This window comes from Theobroma cacao, chromosome 9 (assembly GCF_053813885.1).
Source record: "Theobroma cacao isolate CCN51 chromosome 9, ASM5381388v1, whole genome shotgun sequence".
Classification (NCBI taxonomy): Eukaryota; Viridiplantae; Streptophyta; class Magnoliopsida; order Malvales; family Malvaceae; genus Theobroma; species Theobroma cacao.
In genome coordinates this window covers 43,836,236-43,859,137 of record NC_142647.1, presented here as the reverse complement: position 1 = coordinate 43,859,137, position 22,902 = coordinate 43,836,236, and the positions used below count along the sequence as shown (strand labels likewise).

The 22,902-nt window shown below is 35.2% G+C and overlaps 3 protein-coding genes and 1 non-coding gene across 10 annotated transcripts; 1 reads left to right on the top strand and 3 right to left on the bottom strand.

The window, feature by feature from the left end:
• Positions 1-1,383: 1,383 nt before the first annotated feature.
• SIZ1 (DNA-binding protein with MIZ/SP-RING zinc finger, PHD-finger and SAP domain-containing protein) lies at positions 1,384-12,713 on the top strand. 4 transcript variants are annotated; one of them, XM_088809523.1, is made up of 18 exons: positions 1,384-1,668; positions 1,843-1,880; positions 2,515-2,595; positions 2,925-2,967; positions 3,645-3,717; positions 3,975-4,137; positions 5,095-5,225; positions 6,162-6,230; positions 6,385-6,472; positions 6,563-6,638; positions 6,896-6,969; positions 7,206-7,313; positions 8,527-8,688; positions 9,498-9,602; positions 9,683-9,763; positions 9,838-11,050; positions 11,266-11,306; positions 12,012-12,152. In XM_088809523.1, exons 2-17 carry the CDS (start codon positions 1,857-1,859, stop codon positions 11,268-11,270), a joined length of 2,496 nt encoding a protein of 831 aa, XP_088665649.1. In that variant the 5' UTR covers positions 1,384-1,668; positions 1,843-1,856; the 3' UTR covers positions 11,271-11,306; positions 12,012-12,152. The 4 variants fall into 4 exon arrangements, with proteins under 4 accessions (XP_088665649.1, XP_007015455.3, XP_007015454.3 ...); XM_007015393.3 differs by lacking the exon at positions 11,266-11,306 and having other exon boundaries at positions 1,390-1,668; positions 1,832-1,880; positions 12,012-12,713; XM_007015392.3 differs by lacking the exon at positions 11,266-11,306 and having other exon boundaries at positions 1,390-1,668; positions 1,810-1,880; positions 12,012-12,713.
• Positions 12,714-12,842: 129 nt separating this feature from the next.
• GTF2H2 (general transcription factor II H2) lies at positions 12,843-17,007 on the bottom strand. Of its 4 annotated transcripts, none has more exons than XM_007015386.3 (5): positions 16,888-17,007; positions 15,990-16,278; positions 14,685-15,146; positions 13,892-14,267; positions 12,843-13,220 (listed from the first exon to the last, which is right to left on the bottom strand). In XM_007015386.3, the coding sequence occupies exons 2-5, from the start codon at positions 16,272-16,274 to the stop codon at positions 13,081-13,083; spliced, it is 1,263 nt and encodes a 420-aa protein (XP_007015448.3). In that variant the 5' UTR covers positions 16,275-16,278; positions 16,888-17,007; the 3' UTR covers positions 12,843-13,080. The 4 variants fall into 4 exon arrangements, with proteins under 4 accessions (XP_007015448.3, XP_007015450.3, XP_017982930.2 ...); XM_007015388.3 differs by having other exon boundaries at positions 15,990-16,275; positions 16,888-16,966; XM_018127441.2 differs by having other exon boundaries at positions 15,990-16,311; positions 16,888-16,952.
• Positions 17,008-17,035: 28 nt separating this feature from the next.
• TRNAK-CUU (transfer RNA lysine (anticodon CUU)) lies at positions 17,036-17,108 on the bottom strand. Its single transcript has one exon. It is a non-coding gene; the product is annotated as a tRNA-Lys (tRNA).
• A 430-nt stretch (positions 17,109-17,538) lies between these two features.
• Positions 17,539-22,660, bottom strand: LOC18590082 (cytochrome B561, amino-terminal protein). Its single transcript, XM_018127417.2, has 7 exons — positions 22,283-22,660; positions 21,496-21,551; positions 20,488-21,404; positions 19,754-19,952; positions 19,463-19,645; positions 18,970-19,346; positions 17,539-18,141 (listed from the first exon to the last, which is right to left on the bottom strand). The coding sequence occupies exons 1-7, from the start codon at positions 22,468-22,470 to the stop codon at positions 18,001-18,003; spliced, it is 2,061 nt and encodes a 686-aa protein (XP_017982906.2). The 5' UTR covers positions 22,471-22,660; the 3' UTR covers positions 17,539-18,000.
• Between the last annotated feature and the right edge of the window lie 242 nt (positions 22,661-22,902).

The window sequence follows — 22,902 nt, the reverse complement described above, 5'->3', positions numbered from 1 at the left end:
GAATAAAAAAAAAAAGGTTGTATCCTTCAATACCTAACTTTTTACCTTTTTATTAATTTGTAGCCAATGGGTCCCTTTTTTCTCATGGTGGACTTCCGATGAGCCCTTCTTGGCTTCTTCTGGTTGTTTCCACCAAATTTCCTTTTTTTTTTTTTTAAAAAAATAATCCTATTACCGTGGAATTGATCCCACTGGGTGACCTGACTTTTAACTTGGATTGATATTCAATTGAATTTTTTATGCATATGATTTGAGAAATTGATATTTGATTGGTCGAGTTTATGAAATAAATTAATAATCTCTTAGATTTTTATTGATCCGTATCAGTGAAGTATGTTTTTTTATTATTTTTAAAAAAATTTTAAAATTTTATTATAAAAAATAAAAATACATTAAAAAAATTAAAAGTAAAAATGGCATTTGTAAGCTTAACCATTTTTTCATAATGATGATGAATATTTCTTGTCTTCCTATCATAAATTATTATCATTTATATTATTACTCACAATATTTACATAATTTATCATTTTATTGATAATATTTTAAAATATTTTTATTAACTTAACATTAAGTCAAATGACTTAATAATTGAATCGTGACCCGATGATCTGTAAACTTTAATAGGTAATAATTTTTGGATCCAATTTTAAAAACAATACTTTTTTTCACGGTTACATTGAAGTAAATTACAACCGTTATATATAAAATTCATATCCTTTAATGTCTTTGTCTTTATAATTTAAAGTCTTTTAGTTTTATCTTCAAATATTTGTTTTATATCAAATAAATACTTTTGCAAATTTAATGATTAAAGCATATGTCAATTATATTGGTCGGAAAAAATGAACATGCCATTTTTAATGATTTAAGTAATTGTTAGGTTGATAAATGATTTCTTTAAAATAATTACAATTTCGAGAATTTTAAAAGATTATTTTGAGTATAAAAATTTTAAATTACCTTGCTATTTATAACTTGTAATCTATAACAAAAAAAGTTTTGAGTGTGAAAGAGTGACATTTGAATTACGAAGATGAAAAATGACACAAAATTTCAAACATTATGCAATTTAATCTTTTTTTTTGGTTGGTGAGATGAGATTTAATCTGTAACATTAATATTCATTTATTTTCAAGTCCGTACATGGAAATACCAAAAATCCGACGGCTAAAACACCATCTAGGCAGTCTCATTTTCAACTCACCAGGTCAACCATCTCATGCGATCTCGACTTTCTGCTTACGTGGCAGAATCACAGCTAACGTCAGATTGAGTCAACGTATATACATTCGTACTTTAGGAATTCCTAGATAAAAAGGAATTTTGCATTGAATATTGAAAAAGAAAAAAAACAAAGGAAGGCGTGTATTACAAACGAACACGCAACTTCACCGAAACTAAACCCGGACGTGTTCCCCGTCAAAAAACCGGATTTGATAATCGGCGATAAGTCCGGTCACTTTTGTAATTTTCTTTTGAAAGGATTGGTTCCTTCTGGTTGGGTCTCTTTGGTCAAAAAAGGAAAAAAAAAAAAAAAACACAAAGAGAAAGAGAAGTCGGCGTCCTCCACACTCTGAACCCTATTTCTCCGATTTCTCTTCCATTTATCAAATTTTCCATTTACTTTTTCCTTTCCTTTCCTTTTTAATTAATAATCAGAAAAACCTGGTGAGTTGCTTTAATTTGATTATTGGATTATCGCTTTCTTTGAAGATTGATTGATTGATTAATTAATTTATTTAATTTCATTTACGCGGTTTTGTTTTAGTTATTTTCTATTAGATCGATTGGTAATATTTGAGCGTTTAGGTTTTTGATTACTGGTTTTTTGCTTGGCTACAGATTGTAAACTAAACATGGATTTGGTGGCCAGTTGCAAGGTATTTTACTTTTATATTGTTTGTAAAATATTTTGGCTTTATTTTGATCTTTTACTATTTTGAGTAGCTCCTGTTATTTTTTTGTCTTCTTCAAATATGGTATGCAATTATGTAAGACTAAACTCTTGAAATATTGTTTGAGGATCGAACTTTTTGTATCCTTTTTTTTATTTATTTTATCAAATTCAATTAACTAGGTTAACATTCATGTAATTTAATTGTTGGATAGGGAGTATCGACTGCTGAACTTAGTTTCAATAATGGGGATATGCTTTTGTTGTAACATATGGGTAATAGCTTATGTGGCTTTGTGAATCAAGTGCTTTTAGGTTTGTAGTAAGTTTATTGTGGATACTTTTGTTGGTTTTAGTTCTTTTATTTGGTAGAATTAGTATCAGCTGTGAGCAAAGGGCTTTTTAATAGCGCTTGGCTAACTTTATTTTATATAGTCACTTAAAAATAATGGAATTTTTTATTTATAATTAGAGTATCAGATCACCCTTTTAAGCTCTATTTTAGTAGATAAGTGGTATGTTTTCAGTTGCTACTTGTTATGCTTTGATGCTAATATGTTGATATTTTTTTTTTATTTTTCTTATGAAGAGTTTATTACAATCTGATATTCCTATTGTAGGATAAATTGGCGTATTTTCGAATAAAAGAACTCAAGGATGTTCTCACTCAATTGGGTCTTTCAAAGCAAGGGAAGAAGCAGGTTAGGGGCTTGAGATAATGCACTGTATCTATCTTGTATGAGTATGAGAGGGATGTCTTTGTTGAGTCTTATCTTCATAGCTGTGGCATTGTTCTTATTATCCTGAATTCCTGGTTCCCCCCCCCCCCCCCTCCCCCCTTTTTTTTGCTTTTTGTATTTTTTCCCTGTATAAATCTGTTCAAGATAACCGCAGATTTAGCAAATTTGGCAGCCTTAAAAATTTAGGGGATATGATAATTGTTGTTCCGTTAATTATCTGTATTTTTTATTATAAGTTGCACCTTCATTGTGTAGGATTATGTTTGACCTTTCTGTATATTGATTTGTAGGACCTTGTTGAGAGGATATTAGGTGCTCTCTCTGATGAACAAGGTAAAATATTTCTTCCCAGCTTTCTCTCTCTTGTTTGAATAGACGATTTATAACTGCTGTAGTGATTTATAAGTTATATTATCTTTTAAATATTTATTGTTTCTGATGTTACTCTGCTAGCCTAAAGCATAGGTTGTTAAAGTGCTAGTATTGAGCTGTTGATATTCTTGTGTCTGCAAAGTACTCACACAGTCAAATTGTTGGATGTGTATTGGTAATCGATTGTGTTAGGAATGTTGCAAAATTTTTTTCCAGTTTCAGCTCTTAGTAGGACTTATATTAGTCAGTTTTTTATTTCCTTTTTGTGATGTCGGTTGGGAGTGATCAAGGAAAGTAACTATGCAACTGTTTTTCTGCCTAATGTTGCTGTAGGTTCTTTGGGTTGCAGAGATTGTAGCATTTAGCTATTTTTTCCATTAATTTCATTATAATTTGTTGATGCTTCCAATGGCTCTGTGTAAAGTTTGGTTTTTTATGAGTGCAGTGTTTTTGATGAGGAAGGGGAGGGAAGGGGTTGGATACAAGTATGCTTGTCAGTGGAATTGTACTATTTTCTGAATTTGTAGTGTCATTTGACTGTAGATAGTTCACTTTTGGCTCATAAATTTGTTTTATCTGTTCAGAAACTATTCCTTTTAACCTTTATAATAAACTTGGGTCTACTTGCTGTTTCCCAGTTGCAAAGATGTGGGCAAAAAGGACTCCCGTCGGAAAGGAAGATGTGGCAAAACTTGTCGATGACATATACAGGTTTGTGTTTACATCTATCTCTATTACAGAATAAAGATGGCAACATTTACAATGGGATTAGTTGTTTCTTTTTTCTTTTTTTTTTTCATTCTTGTGAACAAATTATGACTTATGATAAACAATGCTGGCCAATTGAATCTAGGATATCTGATTATCCGCTTATGATCTTTGTCTGCTTTGTATTTCATTCCTCTCTCTAAAGTGTATTTCTCTTTTTTTTTCTACTTATTTCTCTAAATTTTATTTCTTGTCCTCAGAAAGATGCAGGTTTCTGGAGCCACTGAATTGGCATCAAAGGGACAGGGTGTGTCGGACAGCAGTAATGTAAAAGTTAAAGGGGAAATAGATGATCCCTTTCAATCAGATATGAAAGTTCGTTGTCCCTGTGGAAGTTCATTGGAGACTGAGAACATTATTAAGGTAATGATAACAAGCTTAATGTTCTTTGACCTCATTATTTTATGTTAATGATGATCTAATGTCAGAAACATTCAATTGGAATGTTGGGGTGGCTGTAACCTTTTAAGTTCAATGTCATGTTACTTTATTTATGGTTCTTCAAGTTCGGGTTTGGGTTTGCTTGATTTGAAATTGTATATGATGCTCAATTTTCATAATACTTCTACATTTTGCTGTTATCATCTCATGATCTAGGTTTTTTGCTTTTTGACTCATACACTTAGATTCAAAGTCCTTATATTGTAAAATTGCTTACTTTAGTTATTAACTCAATAGTTTTTTTGTAATTCTTGAGGCTTTGAGGTCTTAATGAATCTGATAACTTTTTGATGGGCTTTGGGAAACTGTCTTGTAAAATTGCAGATAGATAGGCTATAAAAAAATGAAATAGACGAATCAGTATGGCAGTGGTGTATTTACTTGGAAACACTGACTTTGAATAAGAATGCATAGATTCAGCACATTAGACTTTCTCCTAGATTTTCTTCTTGCCACTAAAATTCATGGTGAATTATTGAGTTCCCTAAGGTTAACATTTACCTCAAAAAAGAAGTATACATCTTTCCTAGTGGCCTTCCACAACAATAGGTATCTCCTAATGCAGACGTCTATGTTTGGCTACTTTCATATGAATCTTGTCCTGATGAAATTGTATTGAGTTACATTGCTTTTGAATCTTCTTGTTTCTTTGTGTGCCTTTTTTGAGCGATTCTTGTTATAATGATATCAGGGGATTGTATGTTGTATCAAAACGTATTATTATTTCTGTTCATAATTCTTGTTTGTATAATATGCTCCTGTCCAATTTGAGAAGACATAGATTCCAGATTCTTCCATTTTCTTTTTTTAAATTCTCCTATACAACATTGTGCTACACTTTTACCTCAACTTAGCTTTTTGCCCTTGTTGTAATGACAGTGTGAAGGTCCAAGATGTCAAGTGTGGCAACATATTCGTTGTGTTATAATTCCAGAGAAGACTATGGAGGGGAATCCACCAGTTCCTGATTTATTTTATTGTGAAATTTGTCGGCTGAGCCAAGCTGATCCGTATGTCTCTTTTTTTTTTTTCTGGCCAAATCACTCTCCTACGTGTATTTGTGTGTGTTTGTGTGTTTGTATGTGTGCGCTTCGAGGATGTATGATTATTGCAAATTGATGGTCCAGCTATGTGCTGGTTTACTGATTGGTTATTTGCTGATGTTTAATTTTGTGATATAGATATGGGAAAATGTTTATTTTATTTAACATCTCATTGCAGGTGTTCTATCTTCAATTTATTATGTGTGTTGCAATATTAACATGGCAGACTTTTGTAGTGCAGTTTGGTTGGGTAAAAAGTAATTACTGGTTGGGCTTCTTTGTAGTCAGAATAAAATTAGGATGCAAGACTTGTAAATATAGACTAGCTTTTGTGCCACCTACTACCTAGGCAGAAGAAAGGAAAAGTGCACTTGGAACTGAATTTTTTTTTTTTTGAAATGATCATATCAAGTTGAGTCAATTTGAAAGCGGAGTCAAACCTTTTCTTTGGAAAAAATGAGGGATATTTTTTTTTTGTTTATTCTGTTATTTACTCTCAACTCATTGAGTTTGTATCTAATATCTCAGTGATGCCATTTAGGCGGTGGCTTTCTATATAAATAATATAGATTAGGTATTGTGATTGGTGGTATCTAAAAGAGCTATTTCACTTTCCTATCAGGAATTCTTTTAAGAGCCAAATACTGTTACTTGTAGCTATAGAATGCTCAAAAGGGTTATGCTAAGTTGGCTCTACTACAAATGAAATCTACTATTTATCTAGTATTTATTGCTCACTGCATCATATATATATATATCTAACTGTTTCATGATAACAATATTTCTATATTTGCATTCTAATTTGTATGCTCTTATGTCTCCATCTGGATGCATCTAGCGTATCTTTTGTTGGAAAATTTATGTTACATTCCTTTAATTCCTGATATGACTCCCCTTGTGCAGTTTTTGGATTACTATTGCGCACCCTTTATATCCGTTGAAGTTGGCTGTTTCAAATATCCCAAATGATGGGTGAGTGCACTATATGAGAAACAGTACAGCTCTTTCTTTGCCCCCATGAACTGCTTTGTCAATTAGGTGTGAATGTCAACGTGTTTGTGCTTTATGTGTAATGCTTTATGACTTTGTTTGTTTAGTTTAGTAATTCAAATCCAACATTTTACAGTACAAATCCAGTCCTAAGTGCAGAGAAAACATTCCAAATCACCAGGGCAGACAAGGACTTACTGACAAAACAAGAGTATGATGTCCAGGTTGGCTAGTGTAAAAAAAATGCGTTCAGTTTGATGATATGCTTTTTGGTTATCTATTGTGATGTTTTTGTTTTTTATCTTGTCACATAGGCATGGTGCATGCTTCTGAATGACAAAGTTCCATTCAGGATGCAGTGGCCTCAATATGCAGATTTGCAGGTTAATGGTATGGTTATTTATGTGTTGCTTTGACTACTTAGTGGTTTAACAGCTCCTTTTACAAATTCAGATTAATTGCTTTGCTATTGTTTATTGAATTTGTTGTCACTTGAGCAGCATGCTTGGATCTAGCTTAAAAAAAAGAAGCATGCTTAGCATGTTTGCCATTTTTTTCCTCATTGCATCTTTACATCTACTAATTTCTATGTACCTTTTCCATTTCAGTTTTGATTAGTAATCATCCAACTGATTGTCTTTAAACAGGCTTACCTGTTCGTGCTATTAATAGACCTGGCTCGCAATTGCTCGGGGCTAATGGCCGTGATGATGGTCCAATTGTGAGTTTCGTCCTTCTATAAAACAGATTAATTCTTTTTTTGTTCTCAATTATATGTAATCATATTCTCCATAATTTTTAACTTTACATGTGTATGCATGTGATGGGAACGGGTGGGGAAGCTGGCACGTAGGTTATTGCATGTGCTTTACAATTCTGTTAATATTTTTTAACCTATTGAAGAAACATTTGTAGTGTGGTGTCTAAGCAATTGTCTATCGTCTATTCTGTTGTCAGATAACTCCATGTACTAAAGATGGAATTAATAAGATAACTTTGACTGGATGTGATGCTCGCGTATTCTGTTTTGGAGTTAGAATTGTTAAACGGCGAACTGTTCAACAGGTATGTTAACTAACTTCAAATTTTATCTTTTAAGATTGACCTTAGGTTTTTTTGCATATTGGAATTACAAGATTTATTCCGTTGCCATCTGATGGGCTTCAAAGTCGAAAACGATATATGCCCAATTTGTGAAGTATAGAAGCTCTGCATGTAACAATTTTTATCCTGTGCTTGCAAGATCTGTTATTGATTTTGGCAGCATTGATCAGTTTAACAATAAAGCAGAATAGAATGCAAATATATTTACTGCTGTTATATATGGCTGTTTTATTTTCATATCTCTGCAGACGGCATTCTAGTTGTATTTCATGTTTATTGCAAAAATCATTACAGATTAGACACTTGACCATTAAGTTATCACTTACTGGCATTTTTGGTGAGGTGCTTGTGTCAACAAGACATTGACATGGGTATGGGATCAGAGTCAGATTAGACGAGAGGAATGCCACAATTTGGGTTTAATCTGTGCCCTAAATAAAGCTTTCTTTTCACCTTTCACCCTGTTTTTTCTTCTATTTTTTTAAAAATCTTCATACCACACAACGAACAAGCACAATTTATCATTAATTTAAGGAAATTGGGAGAAAAAGAATGAAGAACAGAGAGAGAATGGGTCTTTATCACAAGAAACTTGTGATCATGAAGATTAACTGAAGTAAAAGGCTGGATCTGGAAAAATGGTGAGATTACAAACAGAGAATGAAGGGAATATCTAGAAAAGGGGAAATATGTGAAATTTGGGGCTTTTTTATATATATATATATTTATTTTGTTTTAAACTGTCACATAAAGTGCTCCACTCTTCATATTATTAACATGGTCAACTTAATTTTTTTTTTCCTCGGTTTCGTTTTGGCTATTTTGTGTACAAGCTTAATTGCATAGTCTGGGGCCATTTTAATAGCTGAGGAGATGGGTTTTCGGCCTGAATCTATTTAAATATTTGGGGCTGGCTATGAGGTTGGCTTGCTTTTATGATTTTGTATTGTTTTCAAGGCCGCAAACTAATGATATCAAGTTCATCCTAAAACTAATAACATCAAGTTTAACTTTGAGATAAAACATAGATAAACTACTAGCAGGAATTCAAGCATCTTAGTATTAGTACTTACCTTGCTAATAATATCAAGTTTCTATGCAAGTGAAGCTTACCTTGCTATATCACTATTTTTGTTGTCTTTATTGTCATATTATATTTTTCTGGCCTGCCTAGGTACTTAACATGATTCCCAAGGAGACTGATGGTGAACGTTTTGAAGACGCTCTTGCTCGTGTTTGTCGTTGTGTTGGTGGTGGAACTGCAACAGACAATGGTGATAGTGACAGTGATCTAGAAGTTGTTGCAGATTTTTTTGGAGTCAACCTACGTTGCCCTGTGAGTTATATAGTTTTTACAAATGCTAGCAATCTCTTGCCAAATATTTCTGTAGCTCTGTACCATGTTTTATGCTAAGAAACAAGAATACTGCATCTTTAATTGATTGGGACATTATTTTTTTAGTACTTAATTGGTTTATCTTGGAAAGTGTTTTTGGAAGAGCTTGTGCCTTGCAAAATTCAGGGATCAAAAGTATCACTTACCTACCAGCAAAGTTTTTGTAAAGTGTGTCAATAGTGTCAATGGTGGAAACATCTAGGGATGTCGTGTGTGTTTGGGTGTATAGTATTAATGTTGGCTGAAGCTTTCTTGCATTGTCATAAAGGTGTTATTAACATTAAGAAGATGCACTTCATCCTATATTGAAGTGCTTTCTCAAGATATCTAATCTGTCATGACAATAGGTTGGTTTCGGCTAGCTGGATGGTGTGGCCTATATGATGGATTTATTATTTTACATGGACAATGTGTGCAGTCAATCACTTGTGCTTTGTTCCATAAAGAACTTAACTATTATAGCACCATTTGGGTTATATTTGTCTGCTTATTAGGCTTTATGACTGCTTATATAGGCTTTGTTTGGTTGACGTGTTTTTGGTTTTATATTCATTTTTATTTTTGGCCTTTTCCATTCTATTCATTTTTTTTGCAAAAGAAGCAAAAGGCAAAAGTATCATCAACCAGATGGAGCCATTTTTGCTTTCAATAGTATGTATATATTGAATGCAGCATTTGATTTACTGCACCCTTGTTTTGAAGTTGCTCCAATTATTTCTGATATTCATTTCTGTGTTTACCTGTGATAGATGAGTGGTTCAAGAATGAAGGTGGCTGGAAGGTTTAAACCTTGTGTTCACATGGGTTGTTTTGATCTTGAAGTTTTTGTGGAGCTGAACCAACGTTCTAGGAAGGCAAGCAACTATAGTAACATGTTTATTGTCATGTATAATTCTTTTTTAGGCTTTTGACAAGCATTTGTATGTGATTGCAGTGGCAGTGCCCAATTTGTCTGAAGAACTACTCATTGGAGAACATTATAATTGATCCTTATTTTAATCGCATCACATCCAAGGTGGGTACCCTGTGGTTCTCCTGTATTTTATCTATGATGTCAATGTGTGATGACCATGATTAACTGTGCTACAGATGAGAAATTGTGGAGAAGATATTACCGAGATTGAGGTCAAGCCTGATGGTTCTTGGCGTGCAAAGGCTAAAAGTGAAAATGAGCGTAGAGAACTTGGTGATCTTGCACAATGGCATTCTCCTGATGGTACTCTATGTGTCCCTGGCAGTGCGGAGGTTAAGCCCAGAGCTGAAACGTCGAAGCAGATCAAACTTGAAGGTGCTTCAGATGGTCATACAGGTTTGAAACTTGGAATCAAGAAGAATAGCGATGGGTTGTGGGAAGTTAGCAAGCCTGAAGATATGAACACGTCTTCTGATAGTAGATTACAAGAAAGATTTGAACATCATGAGCAAAAAATTATTCCAATGAGCAGCAGTGCAACTGGAAGTGTTAAGGATGGTGAAGATCCTAGTGTAAATCAGGATGGTGGTGGGACTTACGACTTTACAAGCAATGGGATTGAACTTGATTCCATGCCTCTGAACATAGATTCGGCATATGAATTTACGGACCGAAATTCATCTGCACCCACAGGAAATGCAGAAGTTATTGTTCTTAGTGATTCAGATGAAGAGAATGACATATTGATATCTTCTGCAACTCTTTATAAGGATAATCAAAATGATTCTTCTGGACTTAATTTTCCAGTGGCTCCTCCTGGAATTTCTCATCCATATTCAGAAGATCCAGCTCTTGGGCCTGCTGGTAATTTGGGTCTTTTTCCTACTAATGATGAATTTGACATGGGTCTGTGGTCATTACCTCCAGGACCCCCAGAAGGCTCTGGGTTTCAACTATTTAGTACAAATGCAGATGTCTCAGATGCCTTAGTTGATCTGCAGCGTAATGCTCTCAATTGCCCTCAATCAATGAATGGTTATACATTGGCTCCAGAGACAACAATGGGATCTGCAAATCTAGTCCCTGGTTCTTCCATTGGTCAGACTGATACAGATATAAATGATCGCTTAGTTGACAATCCCTTGTTTGGTGCTGAAGATCCTTCTCTTCAGATATTTCTTCCAACTCGTCCTTCAGATGCGTCAGCACAGTCTGATTTGAGAGATCAAGCTGATGTATCAAATGGCATCCGTACTGATGATTGGATTTCACTTAGGCTTGGAGATGGTGCAACTGGTGGTCATGGGGACTCAACAACAGTGAATGGATTGAATTTAAGGCAGCAGATACCTTCCAGAGAACGCACTATGGATTCTTTGGATGACACCGGTTAGTTTCCTTGTTCTTTTGAGGTGCTATAGTGTTGTAAAGTTTGTTTAAACTTTGCCATATCATGGCCAGCAAATAGGAAAGGCTTCAAACTGGTTATATGCAAGCATGTGTAATTCTTGGACAGTGCTGTTATGTTTTGTTGAATTTGATTAGTAGTGGATCTGTTCTAGTGTTGTTTAAATATTTAATTGCCATCTTTTTATTCTTTTCAGATTAGGTTCGCTATGTGCAATTTGCACATGATATGTTGCATGTGAGTATTATTAATAATTTTAAGTTAGAATTTATTTGTATTTGGATTCAATTAAAATCTATTTCATTCTTTTTGATTGAAGTGTAATTGATGATTTTTTTCTGACTCTGATAATTTGTCTTGAATTCAGTAAAATTGGAGGCATGTTATTAAAAATAAGATTGAGATTATGTAGAACAAAAATGAAGATGTTTTATATGTTCAGGTAGAAAGAAATTTACTTGGGTGTAAAAACTAGGAAACATGATATAGAATGATCCAAATATCAATACGAATTATATATATAAATATTACTGAATAAAGGTAACAGTAAAAACAAAAGTAGTCTTATCCTTACAAAAGTTGCACTGTGCTTACCTTAGGAATGCCTATATGTGTGAAACTAGGAAACACCCCAACACTAAAATATTAATTATATCATGATAAGTTTAATCAAAATAGAACTAACATTATAAATAATTGTAATGTTTTTGTCCACTTTTAATAGTTTATTAGTTAGTAGAAGTTTGTAGATGTCATAATGATTAATTTTCACGAGGGTACTGGTGGAGTTTGTTGCTCTACATCTGGCTTATAAGTTCCTGGAGTAACGCATGACTCTAGAATCATAATTCGCTGCATTAGCGTTTCATAGCTCCATCAGTCTGTTTTTTTTGGTTCTTTTTTCAATTTCTGGCACTGACTGGCTGTTCCTTCTTTCTGCAGCTTCTCTGCTGCTTGGTATGAACGACAGTAGATCTGAGAAGTCAAGTAGGCAAAGATCAGAGAGCCCTTTTCTATTTCCGCGGCAAAAACGTTCTGTAAGACAGAGATTATATCTTTCTATTGACTCAGACTCTGAGTAATTGGACTTGTTTGCCTAAAGCTACTGGCGCTCCTCCCTTTGTGAATTTTTGGGGAAAACAAGGCATCTCGTGGAGAAATTTGGTGGTCACTCGTGACTGGCATGCCAGTGAACGTGAAATGGAAATTTTGAAACGAAGCACAGCTTAAGGTAAGAATGGCTGCAAGGGAACTGTCCTATCTCCGATGGTCTTGAGCTGGCAGCTGCAGAAGTTCTTTGTTAAAGAGGGTGAGCTCGGGGCCTTGTGCCTGTTAGTGTTGTCTGCACACTCGATGAAGCTCTACTTCTAATTCTATGCATTGTAACGGGGTTGTTACAAGCACTTCCACCACAGTTAAAACACAGATGAGCAGGTCCGATTGAATTTGTACAGTTAGTCATTTAGTCCGAGAATTGGAATTACATCCATTGTTTCAAAACCTTTGGATGCATTGCAGTGGGGAAACAACCCTGAAGTAACACAAGGATCCACCATTTTGACTCTTGGTTTAAGATGAGATAAAATAACCTGTAAATTCACTCAAAAATTCAGTTACTTAATAGAGAAATGCTATTTTATCAAATTGATTCCCTTTGTCAGATAGTTTTCTCGGCCGTCACTTGTTTACCTGCTATGCATCTGTCACTGTAGACTGGAACTTCGATTTTAGTTTTAATCATGAACCATATAGCATGGATTTTGTGGAGCACTGTTACCCAAAGAGGAAACACAAAATTTGCATTCGCTTAGAAGAGGAGAAACATTGAACTTGGCAGCAAATTAGTGTTTATGGTCCCAACATTATAAACTCTCAAGAGTCTGACACCAAAAACGACAGAAAGGGGACCATTTGTAAGTGTACTATCTCAAAAATGGGCGCATATGTTACAAGAGACAGTAGCATTTGTTATAACAACTATGAACTATGAATTCCCGGGGCAATGCCATTCTCATTCTTTATCTGCCTTGGAATGCCTGAAGCTGTCACAGCCTGGGCAATTGTGCAAACTCTCGTGAATATAAATATCACAGTCGAGGCAGAAGTACCCTTTGCACTTTGGGCACACAACCAGAAGGCCAGGTTTGTTTCCTGAGTCAAAACCAGCGAGTATCAGGAAGGAAAATTCTTGAATACATGTGAGACATGAGAGGAAAGAACAATTGACACACATTACAAGGTTAAAATACAAATTTGATTAAGCAAAAGAATTAAGAATCAAAATAGAAATTAATCGGCCACAACATCTTGGCACATCTTGCAAAACCTAAAACTTAAAAAGGGCAGTTGTGCATCAAAGAATTTCCAAGTTCTCAAGAACAATGTCCCTTTTGAATAAATATTCTATTCCTCCATAGTACATAAGTTCAACAGCCACTTTTGACTTTCTCCCAATGCAGCAATCATAGTTCTAAATAATGATATCAGCCATTAGCATAGCAAGTAAGTTGGTCAATTCATCATTACTTCTACATCTGTTTTTTTTTTTTTTTTTAATTTATTAAAGGCAAAGGTTTAATAGAATGGTACATTTCTTTCATAATAGTCAAGGAAATAGCATAGCACTTAACAGTAACACCCATTTTCAACCCTCAAAGAGCCTTAAGCTTAGTTCTATGAAGAATCATAATGGCATGTCAATGTATTAACCAATTCTAGGTATTATCACTTGCAATTTCAATATTAGCAGCATTAAAATATAATGTCAAAGCGCACACTGGTATTGTAAAATCATCATGTACTCATTACTTATCATCACTTACCTGGGTTGAGGAGGCTTTGTTGGCATCCAAAACAATTTCTTTGCAGTTTGTGGTTTGGATCATTTAAACTAAATGGAGGCACCTCATCAAATGGTGCTATAGGGAAGAGATGATGATATGATCTAGCCAAATGGGGTGAAGACACGAGTGTCAACCCGCAGATACGACATTCTGTAGGCAGCTCACAAACACGTGCTTTGCATCTTGGACAAGTGTACCCTGCACCAACCTTAGCTTCCTTATGACATGAACAAATGGATATAGAACCCTCAGCTGCTCTTTGAGGGAATCCCATCTTGATCAAATTAGCAGTTGCAAATTCTGCTATGGCTGGTGGTGGGGGTGCATGCTCTAATATTAACTCTTTAAAGTGGGACTGCACAAGAAAAGCACATAGAAATATATTTACTTTTCATTTTCATTTTCCCCCTTTCCATCCATAGACAAAAACTTTATTACAAGACGAACTGAAAACACATGAAAGAAACCAGCAACTCCTCTTCCCACTTTCAAAAGGTAAATAAATAACAACCAAAAAGCAAAGGAAAGCGAAAATTAGAGAACAACTTGCAATATAGAACATTTAGAAGATATAGAGAATTAGACACCCCTAACTTGTCCATGCAATTTCACTTGGCTTCTCTATGACAAGTGTCCTTTGGATCCTTATGAAAACAGAGATTCATTTTCCTTTTAAGTAACCAATTAAGAGACTCAGATAAGAATTTCAGGTTGACGTTATTACATCAGTTTCAGTTGAATATGGACAATCAATACCTCTTGTTCCACTCACCTCATCTAATGCAACAGAGTATGTTCCTCCAGTTTCCTGGCAGAGATGTTTGCATATAAACATTTCTGCAGCAAGGCCAATAACTGAACACCTTATTTTAGATTTCTTGCATTTCTGGATGGTCTCCATTATATCTCCAGGATCACAAGTACTGAGAGCAGCATATAATATAAGAACTTCACGATGACCATATGATGGAATTTGATTCAGATACCCATCTACGAGATCCAATGCATTCTGTAAGGAGGAATCACCTGAACATTCCAACTTATTCATCAAAGCTTTGATATGAGACTCAGGACTACCCCCGAGATCTGTTAAGCACTGAGCAACCCCATCTTTGATAGTCAAAAGGCCAACTTGACTAAGAGGATTCTGGTCAAAAAACTCCCTAATGAAAGCCTCAACATGTTTTGCAATAACAACAATACGACTTGGTCGAAAATCTGTCTCCGAAGCTGCCTAAATACAGCAAAACAAATGAAAATGAGTTGATAGTTCATGTAAAGAAGTAAGGAATTTTGATTACTTTAAACCTCATGATGATTGAAGAAGAATAACCAACTTCCAGGCAATAACATGATAATACCTTCTGTCTATCCAACTACTCCTTCCCAACTATCCAAAAAAATAAAAGAACCAATTGGGTGGTATCATAAGTTCAATTCAAGGGTTCCAGTTCTCTGAAGAACTTCCAACATATTTCCCTGGGGGTATATTGTATCATTTGTATTCTGTTACTCGCCTCAAATAACAATCAACCCAAGAAATAGATCAAATTCTACCAAATCAAACATTTACGACAGAGATATGAAAGTAGGCAATAGACTGGTTTTTCAGTGAAGAACTTTGAAACCAATGTATTGCTTTCAGGATATCAAACTGGCAAATTGCTTAACACATGCAAGAGGTAAATCCATGAGAAACTTCAATGAAAAATTTGAAAAAACTTCTTAGGTTTTTCTCTCCCCTATGTGAACATAGAGCAGTGGTCAAAGTAATGAAAGTTTAAGCCTCTGCTAAACACAAGCTTGTGATTCAGATATTGAGTAATAATCTCGTAGACCTGAGCGACATGACATCACTTAAAACCACAAATTATTACTCATAATAAATGATTACCAAACTTGACCGCAAGAAGTAACCAAATTAAAGCTACAAAAGATTGCTTATCAAACTTGATTGTTCTGCTCCAAATTACCTACTCTAAGAGCAAATCCCATTCCCTTCATCCTAATAAGAACATATTCACACAAGATAGCAAATTTATAAAACTACAGTGGTAATTGGGGTGAAAAATGATACCCGGGAAAGATCAATAACAAGGTAGAGATATCGAATGAGGCCCTTTTGGATCCGAGCAGCAGTGGCAGTGGAAGAAAGGGACCGAAGCCGGCGACGATACTGAGAATGATAAAGGGCCTTGTTGTCAATTGGTCGAAGCAGGCCTGACTCGTCCTCTTGCAAAGATTCCCACGACCTTTCATCGGTGTAAGTTCTCTCCCACGCATCAAGGTCCCCATTCACATAATCTTCATCATCGTCCTCTTCGCCTCCACCATTCATCCGTCTTGCCCCTCCATTATTCATTCTTCTTCAAACCAACAATTGATTAGTTTCTAGCTATCTGCAGTGTCTCCCAAACTTAGCAAAAATTCATAAGATAAAATGGGAAAATCAAATAAATAAATAAACTCAACAAATTATAACTTTAACACCAATTTTTTTTAACATAATGTTCTACATAAAAAAAAAATAAAAATCATGCCTTTTATTATAAAAAAAATAACATTTTAATTTTTAATTCTTCAAAAATATCATTTGCTTTTTTTTCGTATATATCCAAAAGCGCTGCCTTTATTTTTCAATTTTTGGTTCCAAAAGCAACAAAAAGGAAATTACAGTTTTATCATTTATCAGAATGCAACACAACTGTTTGAGGAAATGAGTGCGAAATTTAAAAGAGAAAAAAAAGGGGTATTCAGCTTTTTTTTGATGAAAAGCATTTGATACAATTAGATAAACATCAAATTAAAGGGAGAAAATACGTAATATTCTTATAAGAACAAATTAAGTAGAAATCAAAGCAGTTATAAGAATAGGTTAAACAAAAGATTAGTCTTTTTCTTTCTTAATTAGAGAGAGAGAGAGAGTAAAGAATCAATCTTGTTTTTGGATAAATGGAGTAAAGAAATTCAATCACCTGGGATTTGCAGAAACTTGAAATGGAGGACCTCAAATGAATCAAAAGTATAGTGTCAATTCATGTATTTAACTGCTTATAATAATTTAGGTTTTTACTTACTTTTAATAAAAGGAATTAAGAAAAAAATAAAAACAAAATCTTTATACGCCCACCGTGGGGCTCGAACCCACGACCACAAGGTTAAGAGCCTTGCGCTCTACCGACTGAGCTAGACGGGCTTGTTGGAAAGCTAAGGTCTGTTTAAAATATTATAGAGTATAACTCTCACTATGCACACATTACAGCTCCTTCATTCGTGAACGTATAAAGTCTCGCTTCTCACTATCTTACACATAGGTTTGTTGAGTGAGAAAATACATAAACCCTCAATAATGGGCTAAATACTCGAATGCTACTAATTTTTCACTTTGGCATTACTAAACTTGTTTATTTTCATTGGATTCTTTATTCTCCTTTTACTATTCTTCTTATCCAAAGGTTAAGCAAGCCTCTGCGCCCTCCAGCTTTGCTCTAGTACTATTAATCATTGGTACAAGAACTGCATACAAAAGAAGGAAAATTTCCTCATAATTATTACTAAAAGTTTTTACCTAAACCTTGACATCAATAAAACCAGACTAATTTAGGACTAATAGATTGTGCACAATCTTTCCAGGGGTATAAACAACAGGCTTCTCTTTTAGCAGAGGATTAAACTCTTGCTTAAGCTTTGACTCTCACAAAGGTTAGAAGCAATACTGCTTAAGTACAAGAAGATGTCTATAGGCCATAGGTACCGTGGGGAAGTTTGAAGCAAAAATATTATGCCAAAAGGTACAATGCTTACAAAATTTCTCAAAGATTTTGGTCCAAATTATCTTCACTGCCAAAACTGCCAACTTGGTCAATCATCAGAATGCTCTGGAATGATCTTGTAGTGCACAGGATCAAGCAAAATATTGAAAACAGCTCCCCCTTGATTCCAAGTTTCCAACAAGCTTCAACCCACATGAGAAGTTCTACTTCCACACTGATTGAAACATACACTGCAATTTGCGAACCTTATCTGACTACTGTAATAGACAGGCCATGACAGGCAAAACTGCAGCATGCTGCATGCCTAACAAGAACTCAGTCTTCATTTTCTGGATCAAGAACTGGGAGAATATTCAAGGCTGAAGAACCAATGTGCATGCCCCGAACCATTCCTCCATATCCAACCTTTATTCTGTGGCACAAAAGCAAGATGGAATCCCACAGTGCCGTTCTCCCCTGAAAATATAAAATAAAATTGTTATCATCCAACCCATACGATTTATATCTTTTCTATCAACCATAGATGTCAAATGTCTGCGTGCATGTGGATGGAGGAAAGCTTTTGACTGAATTGGGGCCAGCTTCTGCAGTGCTAAGGATATTCTTCAGCTTTTCACTTTGATGTGCTACCACAGGAAACCACAATATAATGAATATAAAAGACCACGACTACGTTTGTTGACATCAATTAAACTGCATTGGTTTCTTTTACTATTTGTTCTGCTAGGTAAACAAAAGCACCATCCAAGAGTGCTATTGTTTGTTTAATTAAGAAAAAAGTTGCCAATACACTACTTAATCTTCCATAAGACCAAAGAAATCATTGACTTGGAATAAAGTCAAGTTGGCATAAAACTGCTGCAGACTTGCAGACACTGTTGACTAAGCCTCACAAAAGAAAATGAAAAGATTAAATCACAATTGATTGATAGGAATACAAGTTATCTATTATAATTAATTACAATATTTTATAGTGGCAAATTTCAAGCACTAGAGTTATTCATTTACCATTAAGATAGTCTTTATCTCAACCATATGATAAGGCATTCATGCACTTGAGCATTTTTTAAGAGCAAAACATCCAGCTTTATTTTACAATCTTTTTATATCTATGTCTAAGTCATCTTCAGACTTGCTTCACAAATGCTGACATCAATTTTTTTATTCACTTTAAATCATCTTTAATAGTTATTAATAATTTCACTCTTTCATGTTTTCATTAAATCATGTTCTTTACTCCCTTGTCTTGCCACCTATAACAAAGAACTTAAAATACTCTTTTACCTGAAGAGAGAACTGTAATTTCTTGTCCCAGTATAAGGCAAAAATGGGGAGACTTTGTTTTCCAACTGCCAGTATGCAAGCTCCTGGATGAAGAGTCAAAGGAACACCAGATATAATGCCAATGTACTTTTCTGGAAACCTGTCCTTCGGTGGCAGGACCCCCAAGAATAATGGATTCTTACTAGATTGGGCTCCGGCATAAGAATTAGGATCAACATGTAACATCCATTTTGGGTGCTCTAGGAAAGCACAAAACAAGTACAAGAGCAAGTGAGAATCTGTTGGAAGTTCACGGGTCCACTTCTTGTTCTTTTTGTCATAAACCTCCCCACTTCCAAGATATTCATAATTCTTCAAGCAGGTTCCTTCAGCAAGCTCTGTGGAATTCCACAAAAAGGTAACTCCCTAAATTATGTACACTAAAAGGTCTCAATATGGTTTATAAGCAACACAGACACTCAGCATATGAGGACTATTTTAAGCTTTTAAATACCTCGAATCCTTTGTACTGTATAATCTGCCCTCACACTGCTTTGTGGTAGCAAACCTTTCATCCACTCCCCTTTCATCAATGCATGAAGCCTCTGGTGTTCAGTAATGGCATCGACACACTCCTGCATAACAGGGATCAAAGGATTTTGTTGTGGAGATTGTTGTTGGTTGGCTAAAGGCTTTGCTGCATTTGATGAAACAGTACCATTATAAATCCTCAGCTAAGACCAATAAACAAAACCAACCTAGCAAATACAAGAACAAATTAATAACAGCAATAAAAGCAACTAACACATAGAAGCCTCAAGAGCCTGGACCAGAGTTGCACGTAATTGATGAAGCAGCCCTTCTTCCTCAAGAGTGAATGTTGGTTGCCATTCCTTCATCCTATCAGGTGGAGACATAGTAGCAGGACTTCCATTGGTTGGTTGATCACTTCCTACTTGACTAATTGTTACTGAGATATTGAGTTTAGCAGCTGCTTGCATTACCTATAAGCAGAGGATTTGAGAATAATCAGGTTGCAATGTCTAAAACACAGAAGAAACGTAGATAACAGCAATAATCAGGTTGCAATGTCCAAAACACAGAAAAACATAGATAAAGAGCAATAATATCAACAGATTTGAGCCTGTGCTGCACACAAATATGGGAAAAGGGCTATAAGAAACATGTCAATATTTATAGAAACTTTCTCATTTCTCAAATTCTAAACTGAGTCCAGATTATGCTAACTTTCTAATTTTGATGACCAACAACAACATAGCAAAGTTTAAAATTTTGCAAATCATTCTGCAAGATTAAAGCTGAATATAATTTGGACTCATTCATAATAGCCATATTCTGACAAAAAAGGCTTGTCCTTTCATCCCTGATAAAACACATATCCTTCATGAAAAATTGAAAATCTCAACCTTGAATATTTCCATGTTTAGGATGCAATTACAGTGAATATTCTGTACATTTCCATAAAGACAGTGTAACTGAAATAGTGGCAAAGTTGAGAGAATGAAAATGATGAGAGACCTGAATATGACTGGTTTCAATCTTGTTAAGTAGAGGATTTAGCAGAACTGAAGCAAACCACTGTCTAAGGCGATCACACCACTGCTCAATTTGGGGATAGATGCCCAAATGCTCAAAACCTTCAATAGACTCTTCCATGGACATTGGAGGAGGAAGGTCGCCCTCTCCTTTCTTTGGAGGAGTGGTAAATTTCTGGGAACTGGGAGACATCCTAACAGGCCTCAGTGGTGTACTCCTTGTCGTTCCAGATGTATTAACTGAACTTGCTACAGTATTAGGACTTGCTACTCCGAAGCCACTAACGGTTGGGGGTGGGGTGGCTAGTTTTCCAGCAGATTCAGTGATTTTCTCATCTACTTCTGCAAGAAACAGTTCAAGTTGCTCTTCTGTTGTTATTTCTTTGGTAGAGGAGGCTCGTTTAATGGACCAAGGGGTTTTGGCCACATGCTCCTGGCCTGGTGAAGTTTGAACAGAAGATAATGCAGAAGTGGATGCTGGAACAAGATATAATGAAGAAGGAGAACCCTGGGATCTGGTTGGGGTAGCAAAAGAATTCATCTTATTCCCACCACTGGTGTTTGATTTATTAGAGCTGACTCGAGACTTACGATCTGAGCCATTAATTGGCAGATGAAGTGGGACAAGAACATCTGAAGGAGATGATGTCACTAGGGGTTTGGACTTCGGAGGTTTCTTTGAAGACTCTAGCACAACTTGCTCAACCTTGGGTTTTATTCCTAAAAGCCCTAGCTGCCGCTTCGTCAGACAAGGTTGATCCTTAGTACCTTTAGAAGGAGATACAGCTGGCACACAACCAATGCTCCTGGCTCTATGCAGAGAGATGGCTTTGAATAAGGCAAAAATGGTGCCAATGAAAACAACACCCAATGCAGTCTGTATTGCTTTGGCAAATATACCTGAAGCACAGATAACACTCAAATGTGACAACAGGAAATAGAGCTCTTAATTCAAGAATCAAAGGAATTCCATCTGCACATGATAACTTACAAGCAACTTCATGAGATAAATCTCCAAACTTCAGTTTATCAGCCAACAGATTGCCCCTTCATCAACGTGAGAGAAAGGATTGTGTTAGTGAAATTCAAACACATTCAAACCAAAACAAAACTATGGACATAAAGAAGACGTTAATCTATAGATTTCAGAAACCTCAAAAGGTTCACTTTTATACTTTTACCAATTAACCAACTCAATCATATTTCTGCTTCTTTCTTATTTACATGATACATAATTCCAGTGACAGTCAGAAGTATCAACAGACTCTCTTTCCATTAATCATTCTCTTGCAGTCTGAATTGTTTTTTCAATAATTAAGTAGGGGAAAGGAAGATTCAAAGCTGGGAATCTCTTTCTTCGGAAGAAAGCTGCAGCTACCAATGAGCCTATGCCTTTGTAATCTGTACAACAGCATGACCACAATTTAACCTAAATTTGCCCCTTGAAAAACAATTAAAGCCGAAAAGCCTCCTATAATCAAAGTCACTCTTTGAGAGAAAAGAAAAACTCCCGGGAAACATCAATGAAGTTTCTATAAAACAAAGTTACAATTCATGCATTTTCTCAGAAACAAAATCAAGCAAAACGTTACCTAACAAAACCGAAGGATCAAAAACACTAAAAGAACAATGAAAACATACCCTTTTGCTTAAACCCTCCTAAAACCCTAAAATAACCATCCATATGTAAGTAAAATGGATATGTTCGGCTTAAAAGGCTCGAAACGCCTGCGTTCCTATTACAACAAAAAAAACCCAAAAAAAAAAGTTAAAAGAACCTGGAAGTGATGGAGAGGAGAGCAAAAGCCGAAGCAGATAAGAGAAAAAAGATGCAAAGAATAGTTGATTTGGAGGGCTGTAGACTTGTAGCCGTTAGAGCAGCGGACAGGGTTGGGTTCTGGTAGACAGAGAACTTTGAGGGCTTCGATGGAGGCGAGGCCCTGTCTTGGCCGGCGGCTGCTGCCATGGTTTTAACCGGTTACTTGGAAGATGAGGGATTTGATAGAGATATGTTAGTGCTTATGACATTGTTTGTGGGTTAATTACGAGGAGTTGTCGTTGCCATTGTAGTCCTCGCCAGTTTTTGAGTTTCAAAACTTCAAATATCTGGCACTCCCTCCCCGACTTTGGAAGCTGTTGGTAGCAGACCGTGAGATTTGCTTAGAAACAAAGCCAAAAGAAAATTTAAAATTAAAAAATATATAAATAAAACGTAGTATTACTATTCCAAAATTGTAGGCATAATTTTTAATCATTCAAATAGGTTGTTAGAGTTCAATCGAGTTGTTATATAATTATTTTGAGTTAAATAAAGTTTTATTATTCATAGTTGATTAAGTATTATTAATCAAAATGCTATTCAATAATTTTATCTTAATATATTAATGATATCAATTTT